General features: G+C 37.3%; 1 protein-coding gene across 1 annotated transcript in view; it reads left to right on the forward strand.

Moving 5' to 3' along the window:
- The window catches only part of MALRD1 (MAM and LDL receptor class A domain containing 1), a 629,377-nt gene that overhangs the window by 253,308 nt on the left and 351,648 nt on the right, over positions 1 to 24,421 (forward strand). Inside the window, exon 27 of the mRNA XM_059660668.1 lies at positions 688 to 979. Within this exon, the coding sequence (XP_059516651.1) occupies positions 688 to 979 (292 nt within the window). The remainder of the gene's footprint in view (positions 1 to 687; positions 980 to 24,421) is intronic.

Raw genomic sequence — 24,421 nt, forward strand, 5'->3', positions numbered from 1 at the left:
GATTCTCCCTTTCTAAGTTAACAATCACTAAAAAGCTAGTCAAATTTACCTTTGAAATGTTAAAGTGTTTATTAATTTTTACTCAGGGAAAAACTCCCAAACTGCTCTTCTAAGCGCGTTTCTAGCATTTTGAGTAAAATGTAGATAATTGCTGTCCTGGTGGTTTTGCTATATATAGTGGAGCCTCAAGGGTCCTGTAGAACTGAAAATGTGTTTCAAGTGCAAGAATGTGGTAGGAGAAGCAATAGAGGATTCTGCTTTTTGGGGGAAATGATTTAAGTTTCATGAGACTGAAAATGATTGTGTTCCGTCCCTTCTATTTCTTAATCATGAAAAGTCCTTTTGTATAACACATCACTTTTTAATCATATTTTATTCCTTTGATGGTGATGTTAAGAGTTTACCAATGAATCCTGCATTTAGAAATCACAGAAAGAAAGTAAACTCTGCTCATTTTTTTAAACTAAATTTCTATTTGATCCTTATTGTACTGTCTTCCATATATGGCAACATATGATTTTAGGCTGGCCTCACTTTACTCAGGGTTAGAGTATTCACAGAACAACAGGACATATAGATTTAGTTTTCTTTCTGGAATTAATGACAAAGAGGGCAATATAATATCATTGAAAATAAAATGGAATTAATTGTACTAATTACATATAACTTTCTTACTCTTGGTTACAGATAATTTTTCATTATCACATGTATGGAAATGGCATTGGGTCACTCACCTTGATCCAGGTATCAGTCTCAAACAAAACAAGGCTCCTACTTAATCTCACTGTAGAACAAGGCAACTTCTGGCAGCGAAAGGAACTAGTACTGTCTGGCGAGGAGGACTTCCAACTCCAATTTGAAGGAAGAGTAGGGGAAGGACACCGCGGTGACATTGCACTGGATGACCTTGTGCTTACGAAGAGTTGTCTGCTCTCCCATCATCCCATGAAAGAGCAACTAGCGGTTCCTCCTCCAACAGGTACACTTCAACTTGTGTTTGTTTGGTGGTTTCACAGGGTAGAAACTGGGAAGGAAAAAGGAAATAAAAAGCAATGACATACACAAGTAGTGATCTACTGCTTCCATAATGAAAAAAATCCTTTGTATTCTAAAAATGCAGATACCTTTCAAGCCTCCTCTTATAAAATTATCTTCCTATTTTTCTCTAAGCTTCAGTATATTTATCAGCTCCTGAGTTCTCTACTTAGTCAGCATCTTCTTAGACCAATAAAATAAGACTCCTCTGCTTGCAGTCTGACACTGAATTTAAGATTTAAAAAATATCAGTTCACTCAATAAAATACATGAACATCGAGGGCAGAGCTATTCAATTTTAGTTAGACATTTTTGTGGTTATGCTGTTTACTTTATTCTTTTTAGACCAACAGCTCTAATTTGAGTGTCTGAGTTTACATACTTAAATAGTTTAGATAATGAATATGCCCATATACTCTTTTAACCTAAAATATATTTTGGTAATTTGTCCAAGGAATTATATTAAAATTTTGAGTTGGTAGATATTTAATATAAAACATAGAGTGACAGTGTTGTAAGAAGTGGAAATAGCAAGAATGTATATAATATACTAGAGGTATGAGATAAAAATAAATGCAATAGTATTGCTAAAATGACAAAGGAGCAAAGTTTGTCAGTTGATAAATATCACATATTAATATTTAAAGCATGGGTTTAGCATCAAAAACAAAAGTGCTCTTTCTTTGGTAGCTAAATTATTTCTCTTATAACTAATGAAAACAAAAGTGCTTTAAAAAGAATAAATGTGTTTGCTTTTGCTTTTAAGATGTGGATGGAATAAGAAGTATTGCTATTTCTACCTTTACTTACCCATTCATTTCAAAGGGAGTATTTTAAATTGGTTGAGAAAGTTCCGAGGTAAATGTTCTGCAGTTGCTAACTAGTTCAACAGGCTCTTTGCCTACCATGTTTTTAGCACTATATGGAGTAACATAGAGGAGATCAGACAAACATTTCAAGATTATGTTGAAAATTAAGTATAAGAACGTAATGCAAAAGCATTTCAGAAACCTCAGACTAATCTACTTCCTTGAGGAAACTGCTTTTTATTCCAATCTGTGTGGTTGTTTGGATGATAGGTAGTATACTACCTTTTGTACAGGTCTGGTCTTCTTAATAGTAATTTTTAACGTAATAAAAATACTCTCATAGCATCTAAGTAGTGAGAAAGTCAGGTTTTATGTTAAATCACCTAAAACTTTAATGAGCAACTACTAAGTGGGGTGCAAGAGGAATAACTCAATCTTGTTGGAAATATTAAATTCTTAAATCTGTGAAATCTTGAATAAAGTTATTTTTTTAAAATTTCCAAAAGGAAAATTAAAAAGTATTTACAAAGTAGTGCAAACTATATATTATCAAATTAAGGGCACATATTAATAATACTAGAGTTATTTGTATATTCTTATGATATTTGAGGTATTATTTTAAAATTTTTGATGAATGGGAAATAAAAGCATCTCTGTTCATAACTAAATGCCTGGCCCACATGGCTCAGTGATTGAGTGTTGATCTATGAACCAGGAGGTCACAGTTCAATTCCCAGTCAGGGCACATGCCTAGGTTACTGGCTTGATCCCCTGTAGGGTACATGCAGAAGGCAGCCTCTCAATGATTCTCTCTGATCATTGATGTTTCTATGTCTCTCTCCCTCTCCCTTCCTCTCTGAAATCAATAAAATAATGAACAAAAAAGGATTCAGAGACATAGAAGCATGGAGCATACTGTCAAACCTTAGAGGGAAGGCAGGGGAAGGTGGGTGGGGTAAGAGGTCAACCAAAGGACTTGTATTCATGCATATAAGCATAACCAGTGGACACAGACAGTAGGAGGGGTGAGGGAATGTGCTTGGGAGCAGGAGCAGGTGGAGAGAGGTCAATGGGGGGAAAAGAAGACATATATAATACTTTCAACAATAAATAATTTATATATGTATATATATAACATATATATACATATATATAAAACATATATATACATATATATATATATAACATATATATATATATTAACTCAATGGCAAGGGGGATTAAGAAAATACCTTAGATAACGCTGATATAAGATAGAATAATTAAGTGCCAAGAGAAGTATACAAACCATTACAAGGATGTAGAGAAGATGAAGAAAGCCTCTAGTTGAGGACATCTAATCTGAGACTTCTTTACAGGATGCCTAGAAATTTGGAACTAACCACACTTAGAGCTCCTTCATTTTCCAAGGACAGAGAGGCCAACTGTGAGCACTGTGGACCAGATAATAAATGTGGAAGGGAGAGCACTGTGGGCAAGTACAGGGTGTGAGACAGAGCGGAGGTGGTTTAATGCAGACCATGGAGGTGAACCATGTGGAGTGATTTGGCTGAAGCAGGTAGTTCATGGCGCTGAGTATCTGAGATAAAATATTACAAAAGAAACCCGGAGCTAAGGTGAATATTAGTTTGTTTTAACAAACCATTTTATAAAACAAACAAGAAAGGAAGGGAAGCCCTAGCAGGCTTGGCTCAGTGGATAGAGTGTTGGTTGGCGGACAGAAAGGTCCCTGGTTCGATTGTGGTCAAGGGCACATGTCCTCTCCATTCCACTCTGAAATCAAGAAAAATATATTTTTTAAAAAAGGAAGGAAAAAGAAGAAAGGGGGGAGGGACAGAGGAAGAACGGGAGAATAGAAGGAAGGGAGAAAGGAAAGAAAAGAAGGAAGAAAAACATAAAGGCCCAAAGAGCTGATACGGTGTTTATTAATCTAAGCTATGGTAATTGGTAGGATGGCTATAGTAGAAAGAGGCCTTTGCCCCACTCCCCCCCCCCCAAAAAAAAAATCACCACATGTCTTTATGCTATTGGGAAAATTCTGAAAATTGAAATGAAATAATTTAATGTTTTCAAAACGATCTCAGCTGTGATGCCTACATTCAAATGCAGCAGATGAAAAATAAAAATAAACATGTATAGAGTTTACATTCTTATAAACAATTTGAGATACCTTTAAGTTGCCTCCAAAAACCAACATTATTTGCCTTTCTCTTGGTCAAAGTGAGAAGCTTAACTTTGTTGAGACTTGAAATGTGAACTATTTCAAAATATCAATGATTTCATTATATATGTATGTATGTATATATATATATATATATATATATATATATATATATATATATATATCCTGTACAAATAAAATGCCTAACTGCTTTCTGTGATGTTCATGAAAGTTGGTTCAGAGTTCACTGATATCATGGAGGTCTAACATAAGTATAATGAGAGTCACACATGTAAGCCATATATGTATTTTATATTTTCTAGTTATGTTTAAAAATGTAAAATTAATTTTAACATATTTTATTAACTAAACACACTAATACTATTATTCAACATAAAAACAATATAAAATATGAATAAGATATTTTCCATTCCTGTTTTCATAAGCCTTTAAGTACAGTGTATATCATATTTTTCTGTGTATGAGACGCCCCCCACTTTTCCAACCCCAAATTAAGAAATCAATATTTTAAACATTTTGCTGGTTTTCCTCTTAAGGCCTTCTTTTTTTTTTTTTTTTGGCTTCTCAAGGAGTTGTTCTTCCTGTTTTCTCCACTGTCTGATCATACACTCAGTGGGAGGAGTTCCAAATTGTCTCTCTACAGCTCTATTTTCATGCTCTTTTGCATAGCTGATTGAATTCAGTTTGAATTTTGCAGAGTAAGACAATTGTTTACCTGTATTTATTTTTTAACATCTTTATGGGCTCAGAATGCTCCAGTCCCTGTTGCATCTGTGTATTCTCCACCTCCACCTCTAATTACAGCATCAACTGATGTCAGTAACAATGAGGCTCATGATTAGAGGGAGCCTGTTTGACAAGGTATGGGCAGCTATGCACCTGTGCGGCTCCCTCCTCGGCTGACTTCCCAGTATCAGATGTCTCTTGATTTTCAGTCTAACGATTTTAGAAAAAAAAATAGCATATTATACACAGAAAAATACGGTATTTTACCTACCAGCACATTCAGATTGGATTCGCCATATTTCAGTTGTTCAGTAGCCAGTCATGGCTAATGGCCACCCACTGGGCAGCACAGGAGATGAAGTGAATGTTAGGGCACTTTCAGGTCTGTCCCTGACAATGGGGTTCAATTTTTTCAGGGTAAATTTTGTGAATTCCTAAGAATTGCAGTTGTATTCTTATTTAAATAGAAGCACAGAAATGTACCCAGGGCCAAATGTGAAAGCACAAGTGTCATGTTCTAGTGGACTAGATACTTGTCTCAGACTCCCTTCTTACTAACTACGCGCTGCACAACTCTGATATTCAGTTTCCTCATCTCTAAAGCAAATAGATCATCACCTGTCCCTTAGGTTCTTGGGTTCTTATGAATAAAAAGAGGTAATTGCCTATGTAATTTGTCTAGTTTCATGGCTGGTATAATGTAAGCATTTATTCAATAAAATCATCTCATTTTATATTATGCTATATTTTGGAGCACCTTTATCATTTTTCCTTAGGCAGTGTAGCCATTTGAAAGTAAGTATCCATTATTCGCATTTTTATTAAAACATGTTTTTCTACCATTTGTTTTGACAAAATTATTTTTCTTGCAGAGATCACAAGCATATAATTATTTTATATTACATTATAGTCATTCAATTTTATCATTTTGATAATGTCTCTATTTTTAAGAAATCATGAATACTATTTATGTATGTGTGTATCTTTGAAATGTTTAATAAATATTAATTTCTTATTACTGCAAAAACACTTAACTTGGAACTTTCACAGTTTGGAGAAGGGTAATTAGGTTATGTTCACATTTATTAAAGTTTTGAAAGTCACTCCAGTTCATGCAGACTTTTCATCTATATTCAGGTGTGTAGGCTAAGCTAACATCTCCGTTAAGGATAGCTTAAAATTGAAAAGACAAGAGGAGACAAAACATATTTATGAAGATGCGATTGAACTTAGTCTGAAATCAGTGATTCTGATGAGCCAAATAAGACCCAGGTCTTTATTAGCAAATTAGTTATATTATTATTAATTTCCCAGAGTTATATTTAAGAGTTTATTTATTTATTTATTTATTTATTCAATTAATTTTAGGAAAGAAACTTCAATGTTTTTCCACTATTAAGTATATTGGGTAATATGAACATTAGTAAGTGGAAAAAATACATTCATAAAAAGTGCCTCTTTTTAAAACTTTATTTTAATTTATTGGAATGACATTGGTTAATAAAATTATATAGGTTTCAGGTGAACAATTCTATAATACATCATCTGTAACATTGTGTTGTCTGTTCAGCACTCCAAGTTAAGTTTCCTTTAATCATCACTTATCTCCCCTTTTTCCTCTCCTACTTCCCCCCACCTCCCTTTCCCTCTGGTAATGACCATACTGTTGTCTGTATATAGGAGGGTTTTGTTTTTTATTTTTTATTTTTGCTTAATTCCTTCACCTTTTTCACACATCCCTCTAACCCCTCCACCTCTAAAAGCTTATTTTGTTGGCAATTCTATTAAGTACCAAGTGCTGATGGATAAAAATTATTGTTTAAAAATTTCAATATGAAAATTCAACCAAGATTCCTCTCTAAATATTCAGCCGCTATCAGATTCTCTATTTTATTGGCAGATATTTTTAAAAATCCCTTAGTATAATGAGGTCAGGGAATCAGTCCTGTGTATGTGTGTGTTTGTGTGTGTATATTGTATTTTGAGTCCCCACAGTTATTTTTAAATATGAGTTATGCAGGAAGAATAGTTGGGGATATAACATGGTAATCAACTTTTGCTTTAAAAATATATGTAAGGCAAAGAGGGCTGAGTGGATTAGCTCCTTCTAAGGTCACTCATTTCCCTGAAATATTTGGCAATAGTTTAAAAGGTTGCCACCTACTGATGAAAATGCCAGCATAGCAAATCAGTCAGAGTCCTGAGTTAGGGAAATCAGGCTGATTGCACTTGGCTCTGTAATTTAGTGATGCCTGTACACAAAGTTTGGTGCAAAGTGCATGTGTTTGAGGTTTAAAGACATGAACTTGGATCTCTGCACTGTATACTACCTATGAAATCAGTTACCTGGTCTACTTAGCCTCCTTAATTCTTACCTTTCTTATCTGTAAAAACGGGATTATTGTAATTTACTTCTAAGTGATTTGAAAACATAATTGAGATATATAATATGTTTTTAAAAATACTTGGCAGATAGTTGGTTTTCAATTGTTTTCTTTTTTCTGCCACTCCTATTGGAGGGATTATAAAATTAAACTACAAGTTGAAATTTGTTAAAAGCATATTATCTACTTGCTGGTTTTCTTTTGTGACATTTCATTCATTGCACAAAGAAAGAGTTTAGACCCTAAATGCCCCTATTTCTCTTCAAAGGAATTGATCTCACAAAACCCCAAAATATCTAATTAGTAAACTTGCTGATTTTGTTTTATATGTATATAAAAGCCTAAGTGACCATTCAACCGTTCGACTGTTCAATCATTTGATTGTTCAACCGTTCAACCAGTAGCTATAACATGCACTGACCACCAGGGGGCAAATGCTCTGACTGGTAGGTTAGCTTGCTACTGGGGTCTGGCTGATTGGGACTGGGGGACATGGGCCAGACATTCCCTGGAGCCTTCCCACCTCGATGGCCGGCACACTCTTGAAATTCGGGACCCTTTGGGGGATGCCCACAGGCCAGGCCGAGGGACCCCACTGGTGCACAAATTTGTGCACTGGGTCTCTAATATTACTTATAAAGAACAAGAAATAGTACTAAAATTCATAAAAGTTGATGACTTGGTTGGGTATGGTAGGGGTGGGGAGAGGAAATACGTTAATTTTTATATATAGACATACTCCTCATAATGTTTTCCAAGTAGAACACCTCTTGGTTTTAATATTCAAATTCAGAGAATACATATATCTCTTCTTTGTATTTTGGGGAGTTAGGGCTAATATTTATATTAGAAAATATATTTATGTCACCTCAAAATCAGTAGAGTACTGTTTAAACAATATATTATAAGGGAAAATTTCTCAAGTTTATTGCAAATACAGCTGGTATACAAAAAAGGTTTTGAAAATTTCATGCAGTGGCAATACAGAGGCTGCTGATCATGGGCATTGCTATGGTTAAGAGAAGAATCACAGCAACAAACATGCTGTGAGCCATTATTTTATTGTGCATTTGTCCTGAGTATTTTTCTCCTGTGTCTTCTATATTTAGCCATAATTTTGTTTAATGTTAACAACGAAAGCCCCTAGAAATTGAAAAAATTGTGGAGAAGAAAGGCATGTAAAAAAGTGATTAGAATGTAAGAGAAAATAAAAGGATGCAACATTTTGACCAAGGATTACTGGCTTTGAAGAAAAGGCAGATTTAAAAATAAAATAGTTGAAGAGTCCTTAGACCAGGGGTTCTCAACCTGTGGGTCGCAACCCCTTTGGGGGTTGGACGACCCTTTCACAGGGGTCGCCTAAGACCATCGGCAAACACATATATAATTACATATTGTTTTTGTGATTAATCACTATGCTTTAATTATGTTCAATTTGTAACAATGAAAATACATCCTGCATATCAGATATTTACATTACGATTCATAACAGTAGCAAAATTACAGTTATGAAGTAGCAACGAAAATAATTTTATGGTTGGGGGTCACCACAACATGAGGAACTGTATTAAAGGGTCATGACATTAGGGAGATTGAGAACCACTGCCTTAGACTATGTCATCTAGGGATTCACTACTGAGTTTGTTTATGTAAACACTAGAGGTCTGGTGCATGGATTCGTGCACTGGTGGGGTCCCTGGGCCTGGCCTACAGGGATCAGACCAAAACCTGCTCTCCAACATCTCTGCGAGCGGTCCTGGATCTTTGATTAATCTCTTCCTGCCCTCCCTGACCTTCCCTCTGAGATTCATCAGTCTGTTCCACGTGTCCATGCCTGTGCATTGAACATCTGCCACCTGGTGGTCAGTGTTTCATAGCTACCGGTTGAATGGTTGAACGGTCGAATGGTCACTTAGGCTTTTATGTATATACTAGAGGCCTGATGCACGAAATTCATGCACGGTGGGGTCTGTCCCTCAGCCCGGCCTGTACCCTCTCCTCTGGGACCCCTCGAGGGATGTCTAATTGCCCTCCCCTGCAGGCCTGGTCCCCTCACAATCTGGCACTCCTGGCTCTGAACTGCTCGCCTGCCAGATTGCCCTAACTGGTTCTGCCTGCCAGCCTGATCGCCCTTAACCGCTCCCCTGCCAGCCCGATTGATGCCAAACTGCTCCCCTGATGGCCCGATAGCCCCCCACTGCCCTTCCATGCCAGCCCAATCATCCCGAACTGCCTTCCCCTGCCAGCCCAATCACCCCCAATGCCCTCCCCTGCTGGCCTGGTCACCCCCAATGCCCTCCCCTGCCAGCCTTGTTGCCCCCAACTGCCCTCCCCTGCAGGCCCGTTTGGCCCCAACTTCCCTCCACTGATGTCCCATTCGCCCCCAACTACCCTCCCCTGCCAACCTGATGGCTCCCAACTGCCCTCTCCTGCCGGCCATCTTGTGGCAGCCATCTGGTGATGACGTGAGGGCATAGTACAAGGGCGTTTATTAGTACAGATACTGTAGATGTAATGGTAGTTTAAGGAAGATAACCAGCAAATCAGACTTGTAGATATCACTGACTTCTAAGGCTTTGACTTTAATAGGTACTTCTTTCTAGGTTACTGCAGGTAATATTTAAATTATTACTGAGTGCTGGGGAAGACAAGTAACTTCTAATGTTAACAGATCTTCACTTCTTCCAAATCTAATCAGATTCTGTAAATAATACAGATTAAGTCGAAAAATGAAAAATTAACATGAGATTTATTGATCAAAGACTTGAAGGAGGCTTGGAAATTAGCCAATGAGATACCAAAATTCATCAAAGCGTATGACGGTGAAAGTATTCTAGGATGCTCTGTGATATCTGACTAGCTATTCCTAAGCCTCAACTCTTTGCTCAATAAACTGTATTATGTTAATATTTCATTGTCTATGTTTACCTCCATTGGGAACTCTAAAAAGCAAAACATTACATTTTTTATCTCTTAAATAATTTATGTTTGTGTTTTCCATAAACTTGATCCTAACTGAAATATTTATAAACAAAGTTAGAAATTACATTATTGCATTATCTTGGTTATCAGGCTAAAATTAAATTATTTTTACTGTTTGAGACCCCCAAAATACATTCTGATTAAATAAAAACCAAGAAAGCTATTTCAAATGGTTTAGTATAAGTGAAACAATACAGATTACATTTCTCTTGGAAAAAATATGATTGTGTGGAACCAAATATATTTAATATCCCAATAAACTTAACATATTAGAAAAATTCAGCTTTACTTGAAATGCCAATTGGCTGTACCCTACTTATATACTAGTGGAGAGATATGCAATTTGAAATACTTTAATTTTTAACTATATCATTTTTCCAAGAAAATGTCCTTCAATTTAGGACTTTTTCGATATGGGCCATTTCTTTCATATTGTGGTAAGAATATGGAGAATTGGGATTTTCATGTGCTATTTTTTTAACTGACATTTGGGCTTCTCAATGCACATTGTCTGCGTTAACAAACATATGGATAAATAATCAAAATAAAATAATCTAATCAGAATATCGAGCAAGATAAATAAAAAGAATTTGATTATTTATAAATTCATTTATAATTCCAAAATTGAAGCTATAAAATTTTGTGACAAATGCACATGATCTCAAATATTTTATCTCAAATGATTTTAAATGAAGGGAAAAGGCTTGCAATTTTTAGATTCAGTTTTATTTCTAATCTGTTTTTACTTATATTTCTGATCTTTCTGAAATTTCCTTGCTTTCTGAGATATATCTATAAAAAGTTTCTTTAATGATGACCTATAATCTCTAATTAGATTGAATGCTTTAAGCTCAATGTAATGTTTGAAAGGTAGTTGCAGGAGATGTACAAGTTTAGCTTGGTATTATTTTCTGTTAGATATTTTTGATAGATAATTTCCCACCATCTCTTGCCTTCTATTGATTGTTATGATCAAGAAATCAGCTCTTGCCCAGGCAGGTTTGGCGCAGTGGATAGAGTGTTGGCCTGCACACTGAAGGGTTCTGGGTTTGATTCTGGTCAAGGGCACATGCCCGAGTTGCAGGCTTGGTCCTCGGGGTGGTGCGTGCAGGAGACAGCCAATCAATGATTCTCTCTCATCATTGATGTTTCTATCTCTCTCTCCCTCTCCCTTCCTCTCTGAAATCAATAAAAATATATTAAAAACAACAAAAGAAATCAGCTCTTAATCTAAGTGCCTTTCCTTTGTAAGTAATGTCCTTTCTCCCCCTGTGCATTTCATCTGGTATTCTTCTAAATCATGTAAATTAGGGTAGGCTTCTTTTCATTTATCTTGCTCGAAATTCAGTGAACTTTCTGAATCTGGGCATTGAGGTGCTCCATAAATTCCGAAACATTCTAAGCAATTATGACATTGCATATTGCTTTTCCTGCATTCAATCGTTTCTCTCCTCTGGCTCTCTAGTAAGACTTATGTTTGATCTCATCTTACCCCTTCTTTTCCATTTTAAAAATGAGTTATAATTTAGATATAGCAGAACGTGCAGATTTTTCAGTATAAAATACAATGAATTTTAACAAATGCATACACCAATGTAATCCAAAACACATCAAAATACTGAACATTTTTATCACTCCCAAAGTTTTTCTTGTTCTTGTTCTCAGTAATATTGCTCCCTATCTCATCATATCCCATCAACCAGAGGCAACGAATGTCCTGCTGTTTGTCACCATAATTTAGACTTGCCTGTAATGAGCTTCCTATTGATGGTGCTCAGTGTAAGTGTTTTGAAATTTATCCATATTGTTGAGTGTATCACTATTTTGTTTCTTTTAATTAGTGACATGTTTAAGCAGGCACTCTATAGCAGGATATATATACACAGATGACCTATAAGCACAAGTAAAAACCATCAGGGAAAAATAAACTGAAACCACAACGAGATATTATTTTATTTTATGAGAATATCACAGAGTGTTCATTCATTCTGTTGATGAGCAAATGGGTTGTTTCAAATTATTGACATTATGAATTAAGCTGCTATGAAAATTTGTGCACACATCTTTTTTCCTTCACTTGTTTTTGTTTGTTTGTTTGTTTGTTGTTAATCCTTGCCTGAGGATATTTTTTCTATTGATTTTTAGAGAGAGTGGAAAAGAGGGAGTGGGGTAGGGGGGAGAGAGAGAGAGAAACATCAATGTGATTGAGACACATCAATTGGTTGCCTCCAACATGAACCCCTACCAGGGCCAGGAATTGAACCTGTAACTGAGGTATGTGCCTTTGACCTGGAATCGAACCCATGACTCTTTGGTGTGCGGGCACTCTCACCACCGAGACACAATGGCCAGGGCTGTGTACACATCCCTTTATAGAAATACTAGAGGCCCAGTGCATGAAATTTGTGCACTTGAGGGGTCCCTCAGCCAGCTTGTGGCCTCTCACAGTCCAGAAGCCTTCGGAAGATTTCCAACTGACGGCTTAGGCTCACTCCAGAGCAGGCCTAAGCTGTCAGTTGGACATCCTTAGCACTGCCTTGGAGGTGGGAGAAGCTCCCGCCACCACTGCTTCGCTCGCCACCCATGAGCCCGGCTTCTGGCTGAGCGGTGCTTCCCCTGTGGAAGCACTCTGACCACCAGGGGACAGCTCCTGCACTGAGCATCTGCCCCCTCATGGTCAGTGCATGTCAAAGTGGCCAGTCATTCTGCTGACATCCCCCAAGGGGTCCCAGATTGCGAGAAGGTACAGGCCAGGCTGAGGGACCCACCGGTGCATGATTGGGGCCAGGGAGGGATGTGGGAGGTTGGCCAGATGGGGAGGGACCGCAGCAGGGCTCCAGGGCGTGTCTGGCCTGTCTTGCTCAGTCTTAATCAGCCGGACCCCAGCAGTAAGCTAACCTACTGGTCAGAGTGTCTGCCCCCTGGTGGTCAGTGCACATCATAGTGAGCAGTTGAGCAGCATTAGCATATCATTAGCATATTATTCTTTGATTGCTTGAATGGCCAATTGGACAACTGGACACTTAGCATATTAGGCTTTTATTATATAGGACTGGAGGCCCGGTGCACAAAAATTTGTGCACTCGGGGGAGAGGGGAGGTCCCTCAGCCCGGCCCTCTCGCAGTCTGGGACCCCTCGGGAGATAACGCCCTGCTGGCTTAGGCCTGCTCCTGGTGGCAGAGGGCAGGCCCAATCCTTAGGTGCAGCCCCTGGTCGGGCTCAGAGCAGGGCCGATTAGAGAGTTGGGGCACCGCCCCCTGTCATGCACAGAGCAGGGCGGATCAGGAGGTTGCGATGCCACCCTCAGTCACGCTCAGGGTAGGGCTGATTGAGGGGTTGGGGCACCGTTCCCTGTCACACTCAAGGCAGGGTCGATGGGCAGGTTGAGGCACCACCCCCTGTCACACACAGAGCAGGGCCATCAGGGGGTTGGGGCGCTGCCCCCTGTCACGCACAGAGCAGGGCCCATCAAGGGTTGGGGAGCTCTGCCCTGTCATGCACAGAGCAGGGCCGATAGGGGAGTTGGGCACCACCCCCTGTCACACACAGAGGAGGGTGGATCAGGGGGTTGGGGCGCCACACCCTGTCACATTTAGGGCAGGGCCGATGGGGAGGTTATGGCACTACCCCGTCACACTCAGAGCAGGGCCTGTGGGGGTGGGGGTTTGAGGCCCCGCCCCCTGTCACACACAGAGCCACAGGGCAATGAGGGGGTTTGGGCGCTGCCCCCTGTCACGCTGATCCCGGTGCTGGGAGACATATTACCCTTTTACTATATAGGATAGAGGCCTGGTGCATGGGTGGGGCCGGCTGGTTTGCCCTGAAGGGTGTCCTGGATCAGGGTGGGGGTCCCCACTGGGGTGCCTGGCCAGTCTGGGTGAGGGGCTGAGGGCTGTTTTCAGGCTGGGGGTGACTGAAGTTCCCAACTGCTCCTTTTTCTCTTTTTTTCTTTTTTATTCTGGGCCAGCTTTACCTGGAGGCTTGGCTCCAGCTCTTAGGCCTCGGCTGACAGTAGGTTTCTGGCCTTTGCTTACAATGTTGTGAATCTGCTGGCTGAAGTCTGGCGGTATTTGTTACAATGTTTCTTAAACTGCCTGCTCAGAGGCCTGCAGCTGCAGGCGGGGAACGTTGGTTTCCTCAGTCACTGAGGCAACCAAGCCTCATGTTAGTTTCAAGCTGCCTGGCTGCCGGCCGCCATCTTGGCTGACAGTTAATTTGCATATCTCGCTGATTAGCCAATGAAAAGGGTAGCGGTCGTACGCCAATTACCATGTTTCTCTTTTATTAGTGTAGATGTTTTCTCCTTGTAAGTACCTGGGACTGCAATTGTTTGATCCTGAGGCAAATGTATGTTTCAGCTTATAAGCTATAATGAAATAATATTTAAAGATGATTGTCTCATTTTATAATTCCATCAATAATTTATGTTTGCCAGTTGCTACTCATTCTCACCAGTATTCAGTTTATTTGTATTTTTAATCTTAACTCTAGTGCATATGAAATAATATCTCTTTGTGGTTTCATTTTACTTTTCCCTGATGGTTTTTACCAAATTTTTATTGTTTAGTGCTGTTGTTAGTAGTATTGTGCTATTTTCCCTTGTTTTACAAAAGTTCATTGCTAGGATGTAAAACTACTACTGATTTTTGACAATTTAATCTTATGGCTTTGCAAAATTCACATTATTAATTCTTATAGCTATATTTTCATAAATTCTTTAGGACTTTAAATTATGAAACATATTATAAAAATAGTATTGTTCTTTATTTCCAAGCTTCAAGCCTTTATTTTTCTTGCTGGCTTAGATATCTAGAACAATATCAAATACATTTTGCCTTGCTTCTGATTTTAGGGGGTAGCATTCTGTCTTTCTCCATTAAGTGTGATGTTAGCTATTCATTTTTAAGGTAGTGGCTTTTATTAGGTTGAAGAAGTTTGTCCTATTTCCAAACTTCTAATATTTAATCATTATTATATATTAACTTTTGTCAAATGCTATTTCTGAATGTGTGAAGAAAATCATGTGATATTTCTCCTCTAATATCTATCTATAGGTAGTACATTAACTGATTTTCAAATCATGAACAAGCCTTGCATTCTTGAAATTAACCCCATGTGATTAGAATGTATTATTCGGCCTATATTTTGCTAAAACTTATGTGATAACTTTTTGTTGAGGATTTTTACATATATATTAATGCAAGCATTGTTCTGTAACTTTCTTTTCTTGTACATTTTCTTATAATCAACTTGTTTCATTTATACTTATCACACACACAAATATATATATATATATATATATATATATATATATATATATATCAACATATATTTATTTATTTATTTTATTTCCTCTCAAAGAAATTTAAGTTGCATCGTAGCAGGCATATTAAAAATTTATTTAAATAATGAGCCCTGGCACATAGTTGGAGCTCAATATGTAATTATTTCCTACATAAATTAATTAGAAAGGCAAAGTGAATTTCCACAGCTATGGGTATGCAGGAGGTTCATAAGATAATCAACCAAGATTGCGTCAGGAGGCACAAATTGCAGAAACAATATCTTTAAGAAAACACACAAGTGTGCATTTACATCATAGATTTGATTATACTTAGGGTTCATATGTCAGTTATGCAGTCAAGTGAGTAAAAACAGGAAACAAATACAGAAAAATACTTTTATAAGAACTTAAATATAATAAACCTAAATATAGGTGGTTAAACCAAGGACACTAATTATATAGTTATAATAATATTAACACTGAATACGAATTTAACCAAAAATTGTAACAACTCTTGGGTATATGAGGGGAGAGAAGAATATGTGTTGGAGAAAGGAATGATATAGGATTAATGTCCTTATTCCCATAGGACAAAGGCAACATCAAAACTTGAAAAGCCATGAACTAGCTTTGTAGATATCTTATTTAGATACATGCAAAAAAATGACAGATAAAACAGAAAGAGTTAAAAATGAATTCATGCAAAGTTAGTGTCCAATGAGAAATGGACTATTTGAAGAAGTAGTCACCTTTTAAAATTCCATTCATGTATTATTTTAGTATATATGAAAATTTAAAAGGGAAATTTATTTTTATAAGAGAGATTATGTATAACAAATAGATAAGACTGGTCTAGTTTTTTAAAAAAATAGTCAGATATATCAAGATTGGAAATAGCAGTCAGGCCATATATTGTCATTATAGTACTCATAAATAATCTTTAAAAATAATGAAAGGTCATAAATAATGAAAATAATATTCATGTGAATGAAAGTTTTGGCTAAATGGTCATTGTCAAGTATACTTTTTAAAAACTAAAATTCATAGAAAATGTGAATATATAATTGTTTTGGAGGAAAAATTAAACCATTGCTAAAATTTATGCTTTTTCAATACACAGAACAGAAAGTTGATATCATTTTTTTTCAAAAGGTTTTTAATCTGCATTTTAGTAAATATTAAAAGAATGACATGGCAAAGCCTGAAAGAAAACATTTCTGTAAAATTTTTAAGGAAGTGACTTCTTGTAAGTTTCTCACACTTTTATAAATACTAGTTCTTACCTTGAATCGTCCTTGGGTTTGTAGGCTAGATATTATTCACAGTGTTTTCCTAAATATTATAAAGGTCAATTAGAAAGGAAGCTTTGATAATTTTAACACTGTGTGTGTTATGACCTTGACATCAAAATGAAAATATAGGTCAGCATGGAAATTGAAATATTAGAATTTTCTCTCGGTTAGATTTGCACTCAATATATAAAAACACACATTTATTAATTCAAAACAATTTGTGACTAGCTTGTTTCTCCCTCATGTTAGATAGTGCAAAAGTAATTGCACTGAATGAAATGCAGTTCTTTACTGCTCTCTTAGCATAAAGTATTCTTTGTAGTGGGAAATTGAGAAGCTATTTGGGAAGGGTTTTTAATTTTGGCATCTTTATTGCTTTTCTAAAGAAAGTTTGTTTAAATATGGGCATGAATTTGCTACTTTTTAAATGTTTTCAGTTACTTAGACTGTACATATAAATACATGCAACTATTTTTTAAATGCTTTAGTTATTTAGACTACATGTATAGTACATTAAAATAATGGGATAGAAATACATTTTCTTGTAATACAGAGAACATTTTAATATACTAAACATTATATTGCATAATCTTACCAGCACATACAGCTTAGATTTCAATTTAGATTGATATTATATACTAGAGGCCCAGTGCACAAAATTTGTGCACTCAGGGAGGGGTCCATCAGCCTGGCCTGTGCCCTCTCGAAGTCCAGGAGCCCTCACGGGATGTCTGACTGCTGGCTTAGGCCGAGTCCCATGGGCAGTCGGACATCCTTAGCACTGCAGCAGAGGCCGGAGAGGCTCCCGCCACCACCGCTGCACTCACCATCTGTGAGCCTGGCTCAGGGCTTGTGGCTGAGTGATGTTCTCCCTGTGGGAGCACACTGACCACCAGGGGGCAGCTCCTGCATTGAGTATCTGCCCCCTGGTGGTCAGTGACCAGTCGTTCCATCATTTGTCAATTTGCATATTAGCTTTTTATCTTATAGGACTAGAGTCCCGGTGAAAGAAAATTCGTGCACTCAGGAAGGGTCCTTCAGCCTGGCCTGCACCCTCTCACAATCCAGGACCCCTCGGGTAGGGTCCCTACGCCTAGCTTGAGATCAGAGCCTATTGGGCCTTTTCTTCCCCCAGCACAGACAGCTGGCCCCACCCACACTGCTGCCATTGCTTGCCATCTGTGCAGAGCTGCCCCAACCTCCCCTGCCACCGGTCCCCTCCCTCTGCAGGCGATAGGCGTGGGGTGCAATGGTTTGGCAGGCCTGGGCCTCCCTCTGTGAACTGGCCACACACCTGCCACAGAGTCACCGTAGATGGCCTGGGCCTCCCTCTTTCTTTGCTGGGGGCAGGGCCAGCCCTGCGAGGGGCTGTCTGCCTACCTGATCACCTCTAACTACTGGCCTGCCTACCTGATCACCTCTAACCACTGGCCTGCCTACCTGATCGCCCCTAACCACTTGCCTGCCTACCTAATCACCCCTAACTGCTGGTCTGCCTACCTGATCACCCCTAACCATTCTACCTGCCTGTCTGATCATCCCTAACCTCTTGCTATGGGGCGGGGCCAGCCCGGTGAGGGGCCATGGTGGTTCTGGTTGTTCCAGTCGTTATGCTTATGGTGGCTGGCCTTTTATTATATAGGATTATCTGTGGACTCTACAGAACAAAAAAACTTGACCAACAAAATAAGTCCCAAGGCATGGGACAGACTGACATAACTCAGGAGGAGGGGGTGAAAAGAAAAGATAAACCAAAGGACTTAGATATATTTTATAGGCCCTTGAAAGGAACTGTGGGCTATGAGGCTGCAGTGGGCACAGGGACAGGTCTCAGCTCTTCCTCCATGCCCCCCGTCCAGCCACTCCCTCTGTGGCCTCCAGCCCCCTGTCTGCTGGCAGCCCCACTTCCTGCCATCACTCTCATGCACTGATAGTGCGGAGCAACTGGTGCCAGTGTCAGCAGTGGGTGCAAGCGGGGCCGTCGCCAGCAGTGGGTGTGAGAGTTGGCTGCCGCCCTGATCGCCCCTCAGGAGCAGGGGGAGATGGAGAAGCATTCAGGGGCTATTGGGGCTGGCAGCTGCCGTTCAAACCCACTGATGGTGCCGAGCCATCGGGGCCGGCAATGGAAGCTGGCAACAGGTGCAAGGGGTGGCTCCAGTGCCGGCAGCGGGTGCGAGTGCCCAGCAGAACTGCAGCACATGGGAGCAAAGAATCTTCAGTAACCACCAGAGGCTCGCTCCGATGACAGAGACTGGCACCCCGCCATGGTCTGGCACCCCCACTCTCCTGCTCCACCATCCCTCCGTGACCAATGCCCATCATGTTCCACACTCTGCTGCCGGCTGCTGATGCCCGCCATGTTCTGTGCATGCCCCCTGAAGGTCAGTGCACATCATAGTGACTGCTTGTTCGGTTGTTCCGCCTTTCAGTCTATTTGCCTATTAGGGTTTTATGTATATAGCTATGCATGCCTCATGCACTCAGACAATAGCTGGTGAAGGCCAAAGTAGGGAAGAGGCTGGGTGAGAGGATGGGAAATGGAGGATATTGTAATACTGTCAACAATAAAAATATATATTAAAAATACTGTAGCCTATACAGATAAATTTAAAATTTTAGTGTAATACTCTTCATGATAAATGTTTACATTAAAGATTTAATGATTGGTATAAAGCCTAGTAGCACAAATGCTACAGGGTTTTCTGAAAACTATCGTGAGCCTAATTGGCATATTTCCTGAAGCTCTATGCAGTTTTTTTTTTTGAGGCAGTTACATGATTTTATTACTAGCATACCTATTTCATAACTGATATGAGGAAGCATTTTAATAACATATTTAAGTGTATATTCATATATATATATATATGATCATCAACTAAGTGTTGATGGACTCCAGATTCTTCTAATTCACTGCCCTACAGTTTAAGCAACCCTCTGGAGTCCTCAGACTTCATGACCTAAGATGATGGTAATGAGATGGATGGAGAGGTAAAGTAAGTAATGGATGGAGAGGTATTAGTAAAGCAGATGGTTAACACTTGTGTACCAGTTTTCCACTAAGGAACATTTTCGGAGGTTGCCACAGGATACTTGGGGTTACGTGATATTGGCATTCACTCAGTCACATGATCACACAAAGGGTTTCTTGGAAATGGACTCTTTTCTGGGCAGTCATACATCCAGCTAAAAACTGTAAAACAGAAACAGAGGACAGATACAGAGCACAAGCAGTAGGACTGCCACAATAAGAAAACAATACATTATGGAGGGAGAATCACAAAGAGAAATTCACGCCCTATAGCCCATCGCCATGGTAAGATAAATAAAATATTGAATTCTACAATTATTAGAACATGATTCTATGTTAGTTAAAAATAGTTAATTGCAAACTATAACATACTGTTGTCAAATATGTTGATGTATACCAGGTAAACAAAGCTATGCATAATGTTTGAATTCAAAACAGTTTTAACACTTTAATTTCTATGCCATTTCTATATAACTTGTTCATTAATGTTTACAAAATAGAGAGAAAGCTTAGGTCATTTTAAAAATAAGAAGATGGTGAAATATATTTTATTATGTTGATAACAAATAAGGAAAAATACAGTAGTCATTTTTATACATTAAATAAAAATTATTAAGTTTGTTTCATAAACTCAAAATGTTTTACTAAAATACATTTCATGCCCTTAAGCAAGTAGCAATATTAATAGTGGTTAAGAATATGGATTTTGTCCCGACTGGCTTGGCTCAGTGGTTGAGCATCGACGTATAAACCAGGAGGTCTCGGGTTTGATTCCCTGTCAGGGCACATGCCTGGGTTGTGAGTTTATGCTAGTGTGGGGCATGCAGGAGGCAGCCAATCAATGATTCTCTCTCTCATCATTGATGTTTCTCTCTCTCTCTCTCTCTCTCTCTCTCTCTCTCTCTCTCTCTCTCTCTCTCTCTCCCTTCTTTGAAATCAATAAAAATATATTAAAATAAAAAAAATAAAAAAGAATATGGGTTTTGGAACCAAATTATCTGGGTTCAAATCTCAACTCTGCTCCTTACTAGCTGTGCGACATTAAGCAAGGTACTTTTGACCCTCTGTTCAGCTGTTTGCTCACGTGTAAAATGGGATTAATAAGCAGATCCACCCCAATTGTGTTGTTGTGAAGCTTGAATAAGATGTAAAACATTTGTAAGTGTGACTACTAACAGTGCTAAATTCTTTATAGGTTTAAATCACAATTATTGTTTTGTTATTGTTACTGTTGTTATGAAGGTGATGAGTTACCATTCATTATTTAACCATTGAGGAAAAAGAAACAAGTTTGTTCCAATGACTATATATGGTAAAGGAAAACATCAGGATTTAACTGTGGTGATTCTAGGAAACTGTCATTGTGATTTTTGAGCATTTTTTTTATAATTTCCAGCAAACTATAGAAAAATTAATAATCCTAACTTAGATAAAAATTGATCAGTAATTTTCTATACTGAATCTTTAAATACTCTGTGAACAATAATTTTCCAAGCTCTATGATACTATGATAATTACCAACAATGAAAACCCCAATACAATTTAATTCACAGTTTTCCCCATTTTGTCAACCTAAAAATCATCAGAGATCTCATGATAAAAGTTAATTTGACAAAAAGATTAAAAAACTTAATTTGATTGATACTTCTTGTCTCTATCACCCACTTATACTTTATTAGTAAATATTAGTTATTTAGCTTTTTTAATATGTAAGTGTGTTTTTTTACACTAAATTTCAAATTCCTGGAGGTTAAGCACTAGATTTCACACTGTATGGATGTCACCTTTTTATCTTAAGCTAGTACCATACTTAAATTTAAATAATATGTATTGAATTAATGGAGAAATGAATAATTAGTTTGAATTTCACAAAGCCTCACTGAAGATAGATTACTATGCTTTATCAGATGCACTTTATGATGATCACAATGATGGTGATGATCACGATGATGATTATGAAATGGAATCCACAGTTCAAGGTGGATTTGTTTGATTGAATGCTTTCTAGACTGGCTCTCTACCACTATCAGCATATGCTTTGCATATTCTAATAGCTCTCTATAGCTGCCATGGAAAAGAGTACTGATTTGCACAGGCACAGTACTAAGAGAAGTGTTCTGCTGTAGTTGAAAGAACACAGAGCCTGTCATCAAAGATGTACAGTCCAGCTCTTAATCTGCTGTGTGCCAGGTACCTGACTCCATCATTTTCCCCAGGCATCTATTGAAAAAACTGTATTTTCCCTTTTAAAAAATTTATATGGTTATTTATATTGATTAATAATTAAACAAAGTCCTTACATCTTAACATAAACATTTCATGAAGTATTTTATCTTTTATACCACTGCATTTTATTTACTAATTTATTAAAATAGTATTGTGTCTATGTTGTTGAGCAAATTGATCTATCATTTTCTTGAATGTCCCTTTTCTGATTTTGGTATTAGAGTAACACTGACTTAATAAAATGCAAGTGAAAGTTCTCCCTCTCTATGTGATGGAAGAATGTATGTTGGATTAGTAGTCTTTTTTCCTTATAGTGTGGTAGAACATACCAGCTAAATTTTGTTCCAGAGTCTTCTTTGTAGGGAGGCTGTTAATTATGGTTTCTATATCATATATGTAGAGCTGTTCACCTTTTTTGTTATTTCTTGAGTTAGATTTGGTGACTTGCCTGTGTGAAGGAATTTTTTTCACCCAAATTTTCAAATTCATTGTTATAAACCTGTTCATATATTTCTTTATTATCCTTTTAATGTCTACGCACCATGTAGTGATATCACTTCTTTCATTTCTCATATAGATCATCTATGTCTTATTTTTATTTTATTAATCAGTGTAAATAAAGTTTTACAAATTTACTGATATTTTAAAAAAAACAGCTTTTAGTTTCACTGATCTTTTTCACTGTTTTTGTTTTTTCTTCCACTGATATTTTCTCTTATTCTTTTCTTATTTTTACTTAATTTGGGTTAAATTTCTTTTTTTGTAGCTTCTTACGGTATAAGATTAGACAACTGATTTTAGCTATATTAAACTATTTCTAAATTAATAATTTTTTAATTAAAATATATATTTTATTGATTTTTTACAGAGAGGAAGGGAGAGAGATAGAGAGTTAGAAACATCGATGAGAGAGAAACATTGATCAGCTGCCTCCTGCACATCTCCCACTGGGGATATACCCGCAACCCAGGTACATGCCCTTGACCGGAATCGAACCTGGGACCCTTGAGTCCGCAGGCCGACGCTCTATCCACTGAGCCAAACCGGTTTCGGCCTAAATTAATAATTTAATGGCATAAATTTACCAATTGTGTTTAGCAGCATTCCATCAATTTTAAATATGCTGTTTTCAATTTATTTCAGTTCAAAACATATAATTACCTTTGTGTTTCTTCTTCAATACATGACTTATACAAAATAGTGTTGTTTGGTTTAAAATATTTGGTGGATTTTCCAGATATGTATTTGTTATTGTTTTTTAGTTTAACCCTGTTTTATTAAGAGAACAAACTCTGCATGATTTTATTCCTTTACAATTTATATGGCCCTGTATATGGTGCATTTTGGTGATAGTTCCATATGACCTAGAAAATAATGTGCATTTTACTCTTATTTGAGGCAGTCTTTTATGAATGTGAATTAGGTCAATATGCCTCATAAGAAGTTAGTCTTCTATATCCTTAAACTTGTTATATCAAGACTGAAAGAGAAGTAGTAACACAACAGAAATTATGAATTTGCCTTTGATTTTGTTAGTTTTTGCTTTCTGTAATTAGATTCCTATACACTTAGGATTGTCATGTTTTCTTGCTTAAATGACTCTATCATTATAAAATGTGTGTCTTTATCTTTGGACGTATTTCCCCCCTTGAGTTTTACTTATTATTTCTAATTTCATGGGATGGGATTCAAATGTCTCCAGGACATATAGGAATTATAGGAATTATTTTGCTTTTTTTGCTTGGATTTTATTTCTTTAAAAATGATTTAAGTCTTATTTTATAAACGTTTACCCCTCTTTGTAAAATATACACTTTTATTTAGACTTTACCCTAGAATTTTAATGTGCATATATAATATAATAAGGTTTAAAGTAATTTGATCTTTATCATCCTTCTTAATGTTACATAGAACTTAAAATGTCTTAACTCTAGTTTCCCTTCTATCCACTTACATGTAGTTGTTTTCCAGTGCTTTATTTCTATTTTGATATTTTATATCAAATTTTGACATTACTGTCATTATTTTCTAGCAATTTTTATGCCAGTTTATTAGCTCTATATTCCCTCTAACATCTTTCTTCTAGGCTCATCTGACTTCTTCTTGGAAAAACATTATTTAGCAATTCTCTAGCAGGGATCTTCTGGTGATAAACTTATAATTTTTATTTACCTGAAAATGTCTTTAATAAGCCCCTACATTTGAAGGCAATTTCATGGGCATGCAATCCTATATTAACAATTATTTTCTCTTAGATTGGAAGATGTTATTCCATTCTGTTTAGAATTCTGTAGTTATTGTTGATAAATTATTATTATTACTAATTAAGAAATCATTAATTTTTTCTCAGTCTTTTGAAGATCTCTTTCTCTGGTTGTTCTGAAGTTTTATGAGGATGTTTATATTCAGTTTAACACTGAATATCTATATTTATTAGCTCCTCTTTACCTCTGAAATTTTGATTAAATGCTAC

This window comes from Myotis daubentonii, chromosome 1 (genome assembly GCF_963259705.1).
Source record: "Myotis daubentonii chromosome 1, mMyoDau2.1, whole genome shotgun sequence".
NCBI lineage: Eukaryota > Metazoa > Chordata > Mammalia > Chiroptera > Vespertilionidae > Myotis > Myotis daubentonii.